Source organism: Capsicum annuum, chromosome 4, assembly GCF_002878395.1.
Source record: "Capsicum annuum cultivar UCD-10X-F1 chromosome 4, UCD10Xv1.1, whole genome shotgun sequence".
Lineage (NCBI taxonomy): Eukaryota > Viridiplantae > Streptophyta > Magnoliopsida > Solanales > Solanaceae > Capsicum > Capsicum annuum.
The window spans coordinates 52,657,161-52,676,552 of record NC_061114.1 but is presented as its reverse complement, the minus strand read 5'-3'; the positions used below and the strand labels follow the sequence as shown (position 1 = coordinate 52,676,552).

At 33.3% G+C, this 19,392-nt stretch overlaps 1 protein-coding gene and 1 long non-coding RNA gene across 2 annotated transcripts; both read right to left on the bottom strand.

The window, feature by feature from the left end:
• Positions 1-12,673: 12,673 nt before the first annotated feature.
• LOC124897944 lies at positions 12,674-13,303 on the bottom strand. The gene has a single exon (XM_047411566.1). The coding sequence runs from the start codon at positions 13,301-13,303 to the stop codon at positions 12,674-12,676; it is 630 nt and encodes a 209-aa protein (XP_047267522.1).
• A 2,685-nt stretch (positions 13,304-15,988) lies between these two features.
• Positions 15,989-18,076, bottom strand: LOC124897866. Its single transcript, XR_007054811.1, has 2 exons — positions 17,944-18,076; positions 15,989-16,702 (listed from the first exon to the last, which is right to left on the bottom strand). It is a non-coding gene; the product is annotated as an uncharacterized LOC124897866 (long non-coding RNA).
• Between the last annotated feature and the right edge of the window lie 1,316 nt (positions 18,077-19,392).

Genomic DNA, 19,392 nt, shown 5'->3' with positions numbered 1-19,392 from the left:
ACATGTGCAATGGTCTCTTATGCTGGGTTTTGACAACACCAACACTTGGAATGACCATGCACTCCCCATCTTCTTACGGTATCATCTACATCAATCCTTCTTTACCATATCCTCAACATAAAGAACAAAATTTTGAAAGACATCCTTTTTATCCATAATTGTTTAGAAAATTCATTGGATTTCCCCCTCTGCCTTACATAGCTCCATGAAGATTTTACTGTGAAATTACCTCTAGCATCCAAGCTCAAAATTGAATTATCTTTGTCATTCAAACCCCCTATTTTAACTTTATTCATAACATGTTCTACTATATCCTCTACAAAAATGCTCCTTAATTGTTCTTCATTCCACCTATTATTAGTCATCATGTTCTTCACCCACTGATATCTTTCATCCCATTCATAACTCTCCTAAATGATAGTATACAGATTCCATAATCCAGTCTAGTTATCATACCATAAATGAACATCCCCTCTTCTGACTTGCAAAATAATGAGATGATCTATTAACTCCCTTACTTGTAATATTTTCTTCCATACTTGAGAACCCCCACCTATTTTTCATTCAACTTCCTTTGGAATATACTTTCTGCAATGCTTGTTCCCTATATAAGTACTCCATATAGTCTTTTGGGTTCTAAAATTCCACCACAGCTTACAAAAAATGGTTGTTGATACATCCTGCAATTTACTTAAACCCAATCTTCCTTCAGCTTCTGGAAGATAAATGGAGTAAAAAAGATACCCAATGTCTACCACTTCCACCTACAGTAATACTCCAAAAAAATTTAGCAATTACCCTCTGAATAGTGTTTATAACATTCTTAGGTGGATTCATTACTGACATACAATGAATTGGTATACTTTGTAACATATGCTTGTTAAGAACTTCGCTACCCCCATAAGACAACAACTCTCCTTTCTTGGATTGTAACTTGGAACTTATCCTATTAATGATATGCTGATAGTACACTTTTTTTTCCTCATATAGAATATAGGACATCTCAAGTAATTAAAAGGAAATTCTTTTCTCAAAATACCTGTAGCAACTTCTGCCATCACCACTACTCCATTTGAAACACTATGATGCACATAGATGACACTTTTTTCCTTATTGATTTTCTGCCTTGATACTCTTTCATAGCTATGTAGAGTAGAATTCACCATCTACAAAGTGCTTAGTTCTGCCTTACAAAGAATAATAATATCATCTACAAGTGCTAGATGATTTAGCTTAGTACTTCCCCTTGGTAACCCAAAAGGCTTGAACTTATTATTAGGCAGTAGTTTCTTCAATCCCCTAGATAACCTTAGGTGCAATAATAAACAAAGTTGGTGACAATGGATCACCATGTTTAAGACCTCTGGTGGATTTAAAGAAAACGTTTGGTTGTGTATTTAACAAAATGGAATACCAATTATTTACTAAAATCCTGAATCCCATATCTATCAATAGCTCACAAAAACTTAACTTCCTCAGGACTTTGGCCATAAATAACCATTCTACCCTGTCATAAGCCTTTATAATATAAAGCTTCATAATCATATTAGGAATTTTGCTCGTCTTTCTAATCTCAGCTACAATCTCTTGCACTACTAAGATATTTGCAGCTATGGTCCTTTCTTGCATAAAACTAGCTTGCTCTTTAGATACAATGTGAAGATGAATTCACTTAATTCTTTCATGAATAATTTTATAGAAAAATTTATTCCCAAAATTACTAAGGGAAACTGGTCTTAGATTTAAGAAAGTATTTACCACTAACTTTTTTGGAAGTAAAACCAAATAAGTCTGATTGATAAATCTAGGAAGACCCTGACCACAGAAGAAATCTCTAACCATCTGGTGTAGGTCATCTTCAATAATACTCCATGCATTCTAGAAAAAAGCTTTAGTCATCCTATCAGGACATCCAGCACTATTTCTATTTAATCCTATAACTACTTGTTGAACGTCCTTTAATACGGGGATCATCTTCAAATCTTCATTCTGATCCTTAGTGACTAACCTAGGTAGCTCATCTACTATTGTAAAATCTTCTGCATCCCATTTCTTTACAAATTAATTTTGAAAGAAGACTTCTGCTTCTTTAACTATTTCATCCTGTTTGTCCAACAAAATTTCCTCTGCATTCTAAATTCTATTTATCTTTAATCTGGCCTTTCTCCCCTTGACTACAGTATGAAAATACTTAGTTTTCTTTTCTCCATCTTTAAACCATTCAAAACCCGTCTTCTATTTTCAATACTTCTCTTTCCCTTTTCAGTTGAGTTGCTAGCTATGCTTAAGCCTATGACAAACTTGCTCTATTATTACTAGACGGATACATTTCAAACTGCTGCTCTTTTACCTTAATTACTTCTTCCAGATTTGCAATCTATTGGAAAATATTACCAAAATCTTGCTTACTCCATTCAATCAGTGCACCCTTAATTTTCATTATCTTTTGGTAAAATTTGATAAAGGGATTTTCTTCACATTCTGTATTCCAGCTTCCCTTGATAACATCTAAAGAAGACTTTTCCTTCAATCAAAAGTTCATAAATCTGAATGGTTTGATCAGTTGTTCACATGATGTGCTAAGCTTAAACAATATTGGAGGATGGTTAGATCCACTTCTTACTAAGTTTTCTAGTTCCAACACTGGGAATAACTCTTGTATTTTATCATTAACCAAAACTATGTCTAACCTTTTAAAGATACAGTCTTCATCCACACTACCATTCCACTATGTAAACTTGCTTTCTTTGAAATCACAATCATCCAGATTACACATGCTAATACAGTGATTAAACTCATCAGTCTCATCTACTGGTACCTACAGTCCACCAAGCATTTCCTCCTCACTTCTAATCATATTGAAATCCCCTCTACTAATCATCGATGTTGTATATTATTAGTAGTCTCCCACGAAGAATCCCAGAACAATAGTCTTTCTACCTGACTGCATTTTGCATACACTAAAGTAACATAAACCTCTACCCTAACAAATTAATAGACTAGCTTAAGAAAATCAGTCATTCTTCATCCCTTATTAAAGAAAAATTAATAGAATAAGCCATAAAAGCCTATATTTTACCTGAGCAATTCACCACTGCATGTTGTATACCCAATCTCCTTTTATAATTCTCTACTAAATGACTCTCCTGAAAAGGTTCCATTAGACCTATAAACCCAAAATATAACCTTCTATGCATTCTAATCAGCCTTGTAAATACATTCTATCTGTTAACTGATATGATATTCTAAGTTAAAGAATTTATTCGATAATGGTTTAAACATTTGACCCCTTATTAGTATTTTGCTTGCTCTTGTCTTTGTATTCTTCTTCTGTCTTTTTCCATGCTTTTAATTCAAAGATTGAGCTTGATTTGGTGATATGTCCCCTTGTTTTGTAATCTTTTCAATATTATCTACCATATTATTCTCAACCAATTTCTGGATATCAATTTTTGTTTCAATATCTGGTTCAAACCAAGGGTCCCATTTGAGAGTTCTCATTTTTGAGTATACATCATTCGCCTTGATATGAATAACTACATTTAATAACAAATTCATATAATCCTCTATTTGATTCAATCTTATTAAAACATGCCTTGAATCCAATACCCCTATTATACAATCTCCTTTGACAACACACTGATTAGGGATTATTTTTCATAAAGAATTAATCTCCGGCCTACAATAAGATAATTTACCAATGACAACATATTATAGATTCTCTTATATAATTAAAGATTGAACTTCAAATGATTTCCATGTCACTGTTGGCTCCCTATGCACCATTATGACTGGTTTAGGTGGAACTTTATTATTATCATGCACGTACAACTTTTCTTTCAATACATCAACATATTTTGTGCCACACTTTGTTGCTTATCTCCTTCTTCTTGCTTGTTTTTCATAATTCCATCTAGTGGATTAGCTCCACTAGAGCTATTAGCCATGATTCAATCATACAAAGAGAGTTTCTTGGAATCTCCTCAGTTAGGGTTTTCTTAGCTTGTCAAGTTCTATAGAGGCAGAAGAAATCATAGTCAGCACCTAAGTGCTTTAGCGGTATCGGATGCATATAATTACCCCTTTACCCTGATTTCTTCCAATTTTCACCCATTCTTAATTGATTAAAACCCTAAATAGTGTTGAAACTTGAGATAATTATTTGTGGGAGATTTTAGATCTTGGGTAAAATTAATTTATGCATTTCTTCTTCAGAATTGTTGTAAGCTTCCATTATTTTCATGGTTAATTTCTCCATTTTTTGCTAAAATCCATAGAATCTTGGTTACTTGACTATAGCACCATTAGAGCTCAAAATTCACTCTTTTTAAGGATAAATGTTCCTTGATCATGGAGCGACATTGTGTTGATTTTGAAAGTTTGATTCGTAAATGCGCCCTATATGGATTTTTTATGTAATTCTGAACCTAAAGGATAATAGTGTAATATAGGTATCATATTTCTTATTTTGACGAGTAGATAGTTATTTTGATAGCGTAGAATCTTATGAAAGCTTCTCATAAATGGAAATTAGTGATTTAGCAGATTCTTTGGGTTTTCTTTGGCATCCAGGTAGACTAGGTTTATCCTCTTCATATATTGAGCTATTTCATAGTATGATTATGATATTATGCTAGAAACGGGGTAGGATTTAGAGTTATATGTATGATTAAAAATATTTGAGTTAGTTTGATTGTTTAGGCTTTCTTAAAATCATAATTTAGGCATAATTGACTTAGTTGATCAGGTTATTGAGAGAATTGCTATCTTAGGATAACTAAGGCTTATTTTATATGTAGAAATAAATTAGATACCTTGGCCCAGTTCAAGGTAGAATTGGCATAAAAATAGATTTTTGAAATAAGAAGTAGGCCCCTTCGGACTACTTTAGGTCAAGCCCTTAGTTAGATTTGTAGACTTATTTATGCAAGTTGAACTCCTAATAGTTATTATTTGGGGATTTTGAGAAAACTAAATACTTAATGAGTATGCTAGTTGGTATTTGTAAGGTGGTGATGATTATTAATATGGCTTAAATATATGAATATTGATATGGCTTATAGATATGATTATGCATATGGCTTATAGTTATGAATACTGATATGGATTACAAATATTATTATTGATATGACTCATACATATGAGTATTGATAAGGTTTATAGATATGATTATTGATATGACTTATAGATATGAATATTGATATGGCTTATAGATCTGATTATTAATATGGCTTATAGATATGATTATTTATATGCCTTATAGATGTGAATATTGATATGTCTTATAGATATGGTTTTAGCATGGATTATAGATATGGTTATTAACATGGCCTAATAAATAGTATCATCATGGTTTATGGAAGTGGTTATTAGTATGAACCATGGATATAATTCTCGACCCGATGTATGTATTTATGAGAATAGGGATGGTTTATTGATATGATTATTTGATATATAGTACATTAAGGTAGCTTATTAATATGGCTTATTGGTATGATTCATAGATATGATTTATGAATATGATTTTTGGTTCAAGTCCAGTAAATGATGATTATATTGACAATATGAGTTTCGATTCAAGTCCAAAAATTGATTATGATATAAATAATATGAGTTTTGGTTCAAGTCTAGAAAATGATGATATAGCTACTATGAGATTTGTCTCAAATCTAATAAATGATGTTTTGATGATACTATTGAGGATGTTATGATGATAATGATATGAGTTCAGGTTTGAGTCCAATATTGAGAGTTGGGGTGAAATGATTTAGTATGGATGGTTTGATAGTTATAGCTGATGTGCAGTAGATTGATAGATCTTCAGTTATTTATTTCCTTTTGATTGTACCCTCCAAGCTTATGGGGACTGTGTTGGGTTATTTACTTTTACACACTTATTGGCTTATGAGGGCCAATGTTGTAGTTATAGTTGTGCTATCTTTACATTACTATTTCTTATTTATTACATATTAGAAGTGCAGGATATTATTTCTAGGTTTTCCCTATTATAATGACTTAGTTTACATTTTCTCGTATCTTATCATATTTATATCATTATTTATCTTAGTCAGTTGATGATTACTATTGAGTACCCATGGTTTTGTGCTCATACTACGCACATGTATTTGATTGGTGTAGATCTGAGTACTAGTTATCATCATTGATGTAATGCTTATGCAACATTGATTTTTGAGACTGGGTGAGCTCTTAGAGTCATAGTTACCCTTTATACTTTTACTTATCCATGTCTATTGTTTCATTTTTTAGATAGTGTGTATTTCAATATTCAACACTTATGGTTCATTTATAGTAGTTTTTATACCGATATTACTAGGTTTGGGATGGTTGTTAACCCCTTTTATCTATCTATTAGATTATTATGACTGCTTCTGCTTTAACTCATTATATATATTTTTGTATTTTAGGCTATTTTTCACCAAATTAACGTGTAACTCTAGGCTATGATTTGGTTTACCTACTGGAGGGATAAAGTATGTGTCATTATGACTTGTAAATTAGGTCATGACAAGTCAATGCCACCAAGGATGACTCTTTAAGCCACCTATTTTAATGAAAAACTGAGATTTGGAATTTATGATCCAAAACTAACGAGCACATACCATGACTCATCACCAGTCACCACGAGTTGTGGTATTTCAGTTGCACCCAAGCTTAGAATTTTTTCCCAGTCACAACGAGTCCAACAATGAGTTGCTATGAGATTTGATGACTCATTGTGTTAGTTATGATGACTGATGTAGTGGACCCTATGTTTGATCGGATCAATCAACTATATGAAGAGTATCTTATGCTCAAAATGGATTTTGCATATTTTGATGGAATATTGATTTTTACTTAGGAAGACTTAGTGCTCGAAACTATCAAAGTGCTTCAGAGTAATGAGAAGTTGCGGTCACTACCAAAGATGTATGATTTTCTAATTTACCTAATTGGTGCCTTGAGGAGGATAGTTGAAACAACTGAATGTGATAAAGTAATATTATGAATTTATTGGAACATAAGTAATTAAGGAACAAAATCTCTTTATGTATGATGTTGTGTCTTCTAAAAATATTATTTCACATATTTCAAGTATAAATAATTTGTGTTCTGTGTTTGTATTTTCAAACAGGTGATTCAATACAAAAAATCAATTATGATTAATGGTGATATTTACATGTTTTCCACCTTTCTAACTCCCTTTAATATGTCATTTAAGGCTTATTATGAAGGGTCTAAACATACTTAAATTCTTTCTCACCCACTTTCTCTCCTAAAAGCTTAGAAAAATGCAATAGCGACTCTTTTCTTTTAAATAGGAGAAACTATGGTTCTTCCCCAAAAGGCTTCAAGTTCATGTTCTTAGAAATAAATCACCTTATAGGTATGTGGGACTTCATCAATTGGTATCCTTTCACCCATTGAGTCTCGAATAAACTCTAAACTTTTCAATTTTTCTACAACTCAATTTATGGTTTTGTTCAATTCTTGATTTCCCTTTGTATTCAGTTCTCTCATGATATCTATATAACAATGACGTATTTTTGATTTGGGTATCTTCCAAGACTTAATGATTCATGATTAAATATTTAATTTGGTATTTTAGTATTTTTTCCTGAATTAGCCTTATTTTCAAAAAGCTTGGCACGCTGTAAAGACACAATCTCAGTATTTGTTAATTTTAGCATGAACCATATAATGGGTTTTCAGTTTATAGAGTTACAGGATAATTTTAGTTACTCAAACCTTTAAGATACATTTAGATAAGAATGTTTTGGTTTAGTTCCATCATAATAATTTTATAAGATATTAGTATAAATCAATATGGAGTTATACTTAGCATCGAGTTGTATTGGGGTTCAGCGCATCCAATTTCTATAACAAAGTATCACCATTGGATTACATATCCCTCCCAATTAGGCATCAATTAGTATTCATTCCAGCCAAACCTTTATACCCAGGCAAGGTATATTGGGCCTACTCCCTAGGATGCATATATCGGACACCATGTTTAGCTCATGTGGTTTATGTCGATTAACAAGTGCTCCCATAAATTCAGACTTAGTATTTATACACGACCCTAACTTCAAGTTGTATTTATTCTTAAATTATGATTTTTCAAATTTATATTTCATACCAATTCATTTGTATCTATAATAGGGTCATTATACTACAGTTCAGTTGTATTCAGTATTGCATTTTGCTAAACTATATCTGCAGTTTTCAACATGTTTAGTTGTTTTCTAGTTGCATATCTCGCATGCTTAGTACATTCAAAGTATTGATCGCATAACTTTTATTTAGGTTGTATCATCTTATGATATAAGGTTAGACACTCAACACTAACCCCACGATTAGTGTGCTTTAGTGACACCTCAGTTAATTTCAGTAGTGAGTCTTCATCATCTGAGGGAAAGGAATTTATTTATTATTTATCATATTTTTGTTTTAGATATTAAGAGCTGCTAGGGGTCTATCCCTGTAGCTCATCAGTTAGTAAAGATTATCAGACAACGAGCCAGATATTTCAACTTTATTTTTTTAGTAATTCCTTGTAGACTTCGATTTCCATTATTAGTATTTATGTTTCATCCATACTTTACAGTATTAAAGAGTTATTCAAATCTAAATTTGGATAGCTTCCACCTCATTTATTCAGTTATTTTGAGTGCTACTAAAATTGTTTCAGTCCATGGGTTAGCTCGGGGGCACTTGTGGCTGTATACACTATGTAATGTTTAGGGTGTAGGCTTCGGACATAATACATATACAAACATAGAACAATTCCCTATTGGGCATGAAAATTATGAATCCATCAGTTACCAGTCTCCATAGGTAAGATAAAATATTTTTCCACCAGACATGTAAATAAAAATATGAATGATTTATCTAGAACAATTTTTCATTGGACATGGAAGTCATTTCAAGTCAAAAACGATAAAATTCATCAAAAACACTTTCACATTGCGTATGTAAGTTATTTTCAAATTATTTTTATCCAAAATACTCTTTAACTATGCCATGATATGAATATGAGTGAATATATATGATTCATAATGGTAAGAGGAACACAATATCTCAACCCATGTACAAACAACCATACTTAACTCGAAAACATCGGCTACAAGCCAAATATTATCAATCTCTTCCAATTTACCCAAATCATGCTTATTCAGGGAAGTACAATTATTATCATCAACTAACATGTCCACTAAAATCACAATTCTACTTTTTATACTAGAAACCTATATCAAGGAAAAATAATATAATCAAGACAACTATTCATTATAACACTAAACCCAGTACCCACAAAGATCCTCATCATCTTATCTATACGAGGTATCCATCTCCCATTTACTTTTCATACAAGAAACTACATATAAACACTTCAAAAAGAGAGTCAAAGAAAATCTCAACTTGCTTTAATGGAAATACAAGAAGTCAAATAAAAAGTTTACCATTTTGAAGAGCCTCTAAACGAGCTTGATTTGATAAAATTCAGATTCAACATAGGAAAATAAAGTCATAGTCACCTATATTGCGATACTTAAATTTAGGGACGCCAAAAAGTCAACTCTAAGCCCATGGGGTAAAAATAAATCTTTTGTTTGAAAGTCACATTACCATAACTTAAGCTCATATACGAAAGTTCATCCAAAATGGAGTTAAAATAGACCTTCAAATTATCAAAATATGATTTATTATGTTTATCATAAAATCTTTAAATTTTCCAATTGAAAAAAATAAGATTTGGATATTCAAAACACTCAAACTACACCTCTCTTACGAGAATGTAAGTGATAGTTGTCAATATATAACCCAAATAGGTTGGGGTTGAATCCCATAGGAAATATGGTGTGAATTTGAGTTATCTGTGGGTTAATCAACTGATAGTTATCAGTTTCCTGTGAATGAGTCTTTTTTGAAAGGTAACAAATAATTACTTCTCAATTCAGTGTTTGAAATCAATATAATAAGAAACACTAGAGTTATGTTCACGATGGGTGTTGGGATTTGACAGACGCTAGTAACGGTTTATGCTTCTTGTGGTAGGTAGGAACAACAGACTATCCTTATCCAAGTTATGTCTAAATGTTTTTCAACCTATTTAAATATTTAACCACCTAATTCACTTGAACTTAGGGTATTTATAATTCATAACAAGATGTTATCTCAAGTTAATTAATCTTGTTATAACATTTAATTATTAAATGGAAGTTTGACACTTCCAAGTCCCTGTTGAGAATTCACTTCTTACTAGGGTTGATTTATTATCTCAAGCAAATCATCAATAAGCAAGGCCTGTTATTTGCAACCAATAGTCAGAGTATAAAATAATGGAATTAACAAAAAGTTTCTACCACCGTTACAATCTTGAACACTTAGTTACGTTACAAACCCAAACCCATGGATCCCACAACTCGAGTTAAGGGAATTTACCTACTCATAATAAAATAATCAAGACAAAGAGTTGAATTGATAGTTTGATATATGAACTTACAGCAAGATGAAGAGCAAGAAGTGTTTCTTAAATTTGATTCAAAGTAGAAAATCCCAAAACAATTGTAATAATCTTTACATAAATATTTGTAAAGTTCAAGTCCGAAAACTAGAGAGAAGAGATTCTAAAAACATCAGTTCCCCCTTCATTATGATTAGAAAACCCTAACATATGCTTTAAATACTTGAGCCTTATTATGGAAACAAAATCATAGATCACAGTATTTTCTCGGACAACCAACGACATGTGTGACAGCTTATTAGCAGTCTGACGACTTATCAAGAATGTCATCACCTCCTCTTCACTTTTGATAATCTCTATCTTAGGTTAACGATAAAACTCGATGGCTTATCATACATGTGACGACTTATCAAAATTATCGTTGCTTCTTCACTTCAAATACCATTCCATGCCTAAGCCTAACAATGAGCCTGACGACTTATCACACTTCTGACGGCCTATCACAGATGTCGTCATAAATTCTAGCTGAAGCCTACTCTCTTGTCTAAGCCTCACAGCAACTCTGATAGCTTATTAGAAGGCTGATGACTTAACAGAAAGTCGTCAGCTATACTTCCCTCTCTACTTGGTCAAAATCAACTTTTTTACTTCCATTATTGCTGGTTCTCTTGCATCTTGACTTTACTGCAATATCAAACATAAAACAATCAAAAACGATAAAAGTTTCTTAAGACTTTACAATTATTCTTAGTTAAAAGCCTCAAAAATGTTATCATCTTCTTACACATCAACACCATTAACCTAACACAACTGTTTGTCCTCAAGTAACTAAAACACAACCAAGAGGATACAGAGTACATTCGGCAGTCAACCATCCATATTATCTCAAAACATCTTCACCATCTCCAAGGTCAAATAATTTAGAAACAACAACTGTGCATATTATTGAAGAACAACAATACAACACACAGGAATCAAGATATGATATCAATTTAGTAACCACAACCATGCATGTACTAAGATTACATTATCCAAATAAGTTAGCAACAAGCAACGTAACCAGTGTGCCCTCAATATAAAGAAGTCCCACTGCACTTATATCAGACATCACATATGTAACCATGGGGACAATCAAAATACCCTCACTCTCAGAATGAAGTTCCAATCAATGTATACCAAATACTATAGGCTTGCCCTTATTTTCATTACCAAGGTTTTTAAATAGGTTAACTAGGATCACTATAGGTTTTCTTTTTGGCTTGTAATGTAGGCTAGGCGCTACTATGATACTCTATGATATTTAATGTGAATAAGCCTCCTTGACACTACACTAGCTTCTGGGGTCTCACAAATTTTTTCTATTATTCACTTTTCTTGAACACACATATTCAGTATGGGTGCAGTTTTTTCTACAATCACTTCTTTTTTTCACAACTTTTCTTTACTTGCTCTTTTCCAACGCACCCAGCATTTTATTCTTTTCTTTTATTCTATCTTTCTTCATACTCATTTTACATCATGCACCCTTATGATAGCTACCCTCAACATAGGCTATTTGCCTAAGTCAAGGTTCACAGTGTTCAAGGAGGACCAGGGCCAAAACAGGTTCATTATGATATAAAGGAGATATTGATAGGTATCATAAAAAAAAGAAATAGGCTAATCAGGCTTAAAATAGGGAGCAAGGGATATTATGCATACAGGAAAGGTTATTAAGGCTAAAAGTGGCTACTATCAAAATGGCTTAGGATCCATTCCTAACCCCTATCCTTCGACTAGGTATGACTAACCGGGTAAGTTATAGATTTAACTTACAAAGGAAAATAAGTAAGATCTCACAGGCATATGGCACACAAGTGTATCATAAGTTACTACTTATCTAGTTCATGCAATTGTTTAGCAATGATTATCAAGTTACTAGAACTAATACCATTACAAGATGTACAATGGTCAAAATTAGATACAAATCACACAGTTAAGCAATCAGACTATTTGAGAGGTGTTCACAAAATAAAAATACCACGTTAACTACCTCAGGTATTTGTATTTCTCCTAGTCAACTAGAAAATGTTAGAACAACAACTCACCCTTCACCTTTAACTTAAAATCAAAGAAAAATTGAACTAAGGGTTATGGTATACCTAGAGTAGATCAAGCACGGGGATCATGGGTTGCCTCCCATGTAGCACCTAATACAACGTTGCGGCACGACTAGGTTATCTTGACTACAAAGACTTTTTCATGACACCATGCTGCTACCTCTTTCCCATCTTCATAAAACACATCCAAGATTGAGAAGACACTCATCTTCTTTTGTTGTGTCATGGATGAATGGATTTTGAGTCTTGCTTCTTTGTCCTTCGACTTGAACTTTAGATCATTTAGCTCTATGTCTACTACTACTCTCCCAGTATCAAGGAATGGTCTACTAGAAATGACGGGTACTTTAAAATTAAACTCACAGTCTAGGACTACAAAATCAACAAGAAGTATAAAGTTGGCCATATTTACCAATACATCATGTATTATTCCTACTGGCTGCTTTACAGACCTATCCACCATCACCAGTTGTATGATGGTGAGTATGGGATTTCCCAAACCCATCCTTTTAAATACAACCAGCGGTATCAGATTAATGCTCGCTCCTAGATCACATAAGACCTTAGCGAATTCCACAGATCCAATTGTACAAGGAATAGTGAATGCTCCAGGGTTCGCCTTCTTATTTACCAAGGACCTCATATAAATAGTACTACAATGATGGAGATTATCCTCTGGTTTGTAGCTCACTGGTTTATTCTTCATCACAAGGTCCTTCATGAATTTAGCATACCCCGTCATTTGCTCGAGTTCCTCCACCAAAGGAACATTTATTGATAACTACTTTAACATTGCGATAAATTTACGAAATTTCATGTTGTCAACCTTGTTCTTCAATCCTTGAAGAAAGGGAGGTGGTGGTCTTGGGAGAGTTTTCAGCACTGCATTCTTTTCCTTCTTTTTTCCTTGTTCCGGAGAATCATTAGAACCATCGAGTTTCCCAACCTCCACTAGACATTCTTCTTTGAGTTAATCATTTCCTTCAGTCATATCTTCAATAAAAAATTTTCCCACAGAAGGGCCAGGTATATTTTACCATTCCTAGTGGTAATTACCATACATGAGTCATTATTTCACAAATTCTAAACTGTATCACTAGGTAACGTTCCACTCTTCCTCTTGTTTAGTATTGTAGAAAGTTGGCTTATTTACTGTTCTAGCTGTTTGATCGAAGTGGAGTGTGAGTTTGCCAACTGAATCATAGAGGATAGATCGGTCTTCATGGTAGTCACCCCTAACACAGTAGCCTTCACTCCCTTTAACAATTTAGACATCATATCCTCCAGGGACATTTTTTTAGAACTTATTCTAGCAGTTTCATGATTTCAAGGAGGGACATATAACCCGCTTCTATCATTATTATTCCTCTAATTACCTTGCTCCCGGTTCTTATATCCAGCTATGTCATAATAAGTCCAACCTAGATTTCCTTGGCTATTTCCTCAGAAACACCCTAATTATTTACATTGTTCGCTTCTACTTCTAAGTCAGACTCTACTTTGGTCTGCGATCCCACAACCTTTACTTTCTCTATTTTACCTGATAGTAAATGCTTAGTTAGCAAGTCCAGCTGTGTTTTTAGGTGAGCAATGTCTTGATCACGCTGCTCGTCTCTTCTGCGTTGTTTTGTAGTCATACCAACAAAAACAGTCGGGCTTACTACCATAGAGTCCCTGGTATGCCAAGCCCAACTATATTTGGTCATTCTCTCAAGCATTTCTAAAGCCTCTGGAAATGTAAGATCAATAAATGAACCAACCACCAACAACATTATCTACAATCAGTTTTGTCACAGTGTTAAGAGCCATGTAAAAAGTCTCAATCAAGTGTATGTCTATCTTGTTATGGTTCGGACACTGCGTTAGCTTTTTTTTTTTAATCTCTCCCAAGTTTCATGCAAGGCTTCAGTTGGGAGCTGTCTAAAGTTGCTGATCTCATCCCTCAACTGTACTCTTCTAGAAAGTGGAAAGCTTTTTTCAACTACCTCCAGTTGGTTATAGAATTGAGTGTCAGCTCATTAAGCCACAACGTTTCCTCCCCAGACAGAGATAACGTAAGCAGTCTCGAATAAATATCATTCTAACCCACTCTCGAGTTATCAAAAGATTTACAAATTATGAAAAAGTTTAGTAGATGCAAGTTTAGATCATCCTAGGAAGGCCACCAAACAACCCCTTATAATTAAGGAGTTGAATCATAGTACTCATAATGTTGAATTTTTCCCCAGGTGCTAACGGTAAAGGAATAATTGCACCCATTGCATCTGCCCCATCCATTCCAACATCATCATCCTTGAGGTCATATTTGACCGGCTGGTGATCTTTCCTTTCTCAGAACAGACAATTCCTATTAGCGTTACATTGTACTGGTGCAATTATTTTCTCTGCATACCTTGCGTTACAAGGGTTTGGCAACTCATCATCTCCCAAGTCGTCATCCTCAGGATTTGGATGCTATGCTTGTTGATCGTCATTCTGCATATTCACCTGAGCTCTAGCTAAGGCTGCTAACCTTTCAGCCTCCTGCTGGTCTGCCATTTTGCCAATTAGTTGCGGCTCCAGATTAAATTTTAATAATCATTCATCGGAAATTCTGGTTCTTGGCATGCACCACAAAATTCCTATAGCAAACAAAAACAACAAATAAACGTAAAACTAGGAAACTTGACCAACAATCAATTAGAGCACAAAACATCAATTTACTACCATATTCCCCGACAATGGCGCCATTTTTGATAAAGCTCAAACTACACCTCTCTTACGAGAATGTAAACGATCGTTGTCAATATATAACCCAACTAGGTTGCAGTCGAATCCACAGGGAATATGGTGTGAATTTGAGTTATCTGCGGGTTAATCAACTGATAGTTATCAGTTTTATATGAATGGGGGTTTTTGGAAAGGCAACAAATAATTACTTCTCAATTCAGTGTTTGAAATCAATATGACAAGGAAACCCAGAGTTATGTTCACTATGGGTGTTGGGATTTGACAAACGCTAGTAACGGTTCAAGATTCTTGTGGTAGGTAGGAACATCAGACTATCCTTGTCAAAGTTATGTCTAAATGTTTCTCAACCTATTTAGACATTTAAACGCCTAATTCTCTTGAATTAGGGAATTTATATTTCATAACAAGATGTTATCTCAAGTTAATTAATCTTGTTACAACATTAATTATTAAATGGAAGTTTGATGCTACGAAGTCCATGTTGATAATTCACTTCTTACTAGGGTTGATTTCTTATCTCAAGCAAATAACTAGTAAGCCAGACCTATTATTTGCAACCAATAGTCAGAGTATAAAATAATGGAATTAACAAGAGGTTTCTACCACCGTTAGAATCTTGAACACTTAGTTACGTTACAAACCCAAACCCATAGATCCCATAACTTCGGTTAAGGGAATTTAGCTACTCATAATAAAATGATCAAGACAACAAGTTGAATTCATAGTTTGATATTTGAACTTACAAAAAGATGAATAGCAACAAGTGTTTCTCACATTTGATTAACAGTAGAAAGTCCCAAAACAATTGTAATAATCTCTCCAAAAATAATTGCAAAGTTCAAGTCAGAAAACTAGATTCAAGTCAGAAAACTAGAGAGAAGTGATTCTCAAAATGTCGGTTCCCCCCTTCATTATGATTAGAAAACCCTAACATATGCTTTTAATACTTCATCTTAATAATGGAAACAAAATCATAGATCACTTTATTTTCTCAGACAGGCGATGATGTGTGTGACAGCTTATTAGGGGTCTGACGACTTATCAAGAATGTCGTCAGTTCCTCTTCACTTCTGACAATCTCTGCCTTAGGTTGACGATGAGACGTCACAACTTAACATACATGTGATGACTTATCAGAATTGCCGTTGCTTCTTCACTTCAAATCTTATTCCCTGCCTAAGCCTAACGACGAGCTGGACGACCTATCATACTTCTGCCGGCCTATTACAGATGTCGTCATGAATTCCAGCTGAAGCTCATTCTTTTGTCTAAGCCTGACGGCATGTCTGATAGCTTATCACAAGGGTGACGACTTATCAGATAAGTCGTCAACTATACTTCCCTCTCTACTTGCTCAGAAATCAAATCTTTTACTTCCAGTATAGCTGGTTCTCTTGCATCTTGACTTTTACTGCAATATCAAATAGAAAACAATCAAAAACGAAAAATGTTGCTTAAGAATTTGCGATTATTCTTAGTTAAAAGCATCAAATGTGTTAGCATTTGCTCACATATCAGTTATGAAATCGTAAATGAATAAATATATAAAAATAGTATAAGAATACTATCGAAAGAATAATCCTTGAAAAACACCTTTTAAATCTCCCAAAATTGATTTCCTATGCTTTAAAATTGGGGTTTTTGATTGAAAATATAAATTTATGTTTGTCCAGCGATTTCATTCTGTGCAAGTGTAGTGACCCGATCCATAATTCATCACAAATACAAATCACCCATCAATAATGCGATAAATATTTCCCTGATCTGGACATGATTTCCTCTTCTCAAACGTGATCCCCTCTGTAAGCTAACAATAACCAACACCCTTCGTCCTTCACAAATGCAACCAAATCCTCACTAAAGCAACGGAGATACTTTAGCCACACCAGTAACACTGGTGACATCTAAAACAAACTATGCTATTGGAATAAAAAAACATATCAGACTCAATGAAATTATAAAATCACTGAAAATGTGTCATCCTAAGCAAATGTTGACTAACATCAACCTTATACCTTTAACTTTCGAATTTCCAACAAACTACCAAAAATCCATTAGAATGCCACCTTTAGAGAAAAAGCAAAGTTCCTATTATCCCAAAAACCCTATTTTGAAGCCAACATATTTGACGACATTCTCATACGACCTCATTACCACCAATTATTGGTCAAAGCTCACTATACCAACTCTGAGACCTTCCAAAATGTAAAACTCACATAATACTCAATCAACTACTACAAAAAATGTATCATTCTCACCCGCAGACCTTAATTACTATAAAGAAACTATGAGAACAGAAAAAATAATTAAATATATCAAAATCAAAGAAACACTATTAAAATTATTACAGATATTATTGGTGAAAGCATAAGGTTTATCATTAGCAGATACTACATAAGTTGAATTATCATGTACTCAATCAACTACTACAAAAAATGTATCATCCTTACCCGCAGACCTTAATTACTATAAAGAAACTATGAGAACAGAAAAAATAATCAAATATATCAAAATCAAAGAAACACTATTAAAATTATTACAGATATTATTGGTGAAAGCATAAGGTTTATCATTAGCAGATACTACATAAGTTGAATTATCATGAGTAAGGATCACGTAAACTCAATTAGTGAGATAAGAATGAAATATTACCAAAGTAAGACAAGAAATGAAATTTGGTCTATAAAAAGGAAACAAAACTGGTGGCATGAAATGTAATTCTACTAGTATACACATGCTCATGACCTATAGAGTCCTGAAAAATAGGAAACCCACAAAACTACCCTATGAAAACAACCAGAATACAATGGGTTTCAAATTTATAAATATGTCAATCCAGGTTACCTAAGATCATATTAGACTTGTTCTTTTATATCATTTCTACACAACCACAAATATTGAATGTGATCTTTATTTTAATGTTAACTATGTCAAGATCCAAATTACCAGATCGTAAGGGCACCTATTCTAATCCATCTAGATAGGATAATCCCTTGCCACACATTAAGAAGTTAAGTCAAAGTATATGTAGGTGTTAATTAAACAAAATTTATTACAACTAGTATACAATAATTAAATGTGAAAAATATAAACTATCCAATGACCGAGTCTAAATAGGCACAAGAGATTCTATGTGGGAAATAAGTCTAGACAACTTTCAATGTGAATAAGAGTATCGGGAGATACTGAAGGATCACTATCTACGATGATCATGTAACCAACATTAATTCCTACAAAAGACTACTCCAAAGAGGGTATAACAAGAGTGGTATCAGAACAAACCACATGTAATAGTAAGCCTCATCTATCAACCCAAATTAAATTAAACAAATATAACACAAAATATTTAAAACAAAATTTACATCTCACATTCACATTACAAAACATCATTACTACCTTTTTTTCTGTAGTTTCAATATTATTTACTATTAAACTACTATAACTTCCCTTATCTCTTTAATCCTCTCCCTTCAACCAACCACTATGACGCTATGAGTTCCTAACTTATCCATACTCATTGTTTGACATTTAACAATAGATGTGTTCTAGTTTTATGAACTTTTAATGCTTAAAAATGGAAAATAGTTAAGTACTTAGGTATGTTGCATTAGATATAATGTGTTTTTGTGGTTATTTTCTTAGGAAACTAGGTTGTTGAGATGGAAAGAATAAAAATAAGTTGAAGTATGCAGAAGACCCTACTTATAGGCCCGTATTCGACCACCATATATGGCAACGTAAGTTTCTAAAGAATATGACCTGAGAAACTAAAGTTTGATGTTTTTTCTAATCTTATGAAGGGATTACTTATGGCATGTAACTACTACTTGTACCCCTCGTAAGTGCCATCGTAGGTAGATTTCTGCAGCATGCTGGACTTTTTGTCACTTATAAGCCACCTAGGGGTTCGCAAGTATGACTTACAGCCTGTAAGTTGGTTCGTCAGTGGTGACCGACCAAGTTTTCTGTATTCATTTTTGTTAGGATTTTTAGTATTTAGATGTAATCTATAAATACCCTTTTGTTTTTTATTATTAAAAGTGTATTCTTATGCTTTCATAATCAAATTCAAAGAATGTTCTTCCAAAAATAAGTAGCTAA

Excerpts from the sequence above, each read along its gene's own strand:
- LOC124897944 (XM_047411566.1), bottom strand. The coding sequence starts at position 13,303 with ATGACGGGGTATGCTAAATTCATGAAGGACCTTGTGATGAAGAATAAA.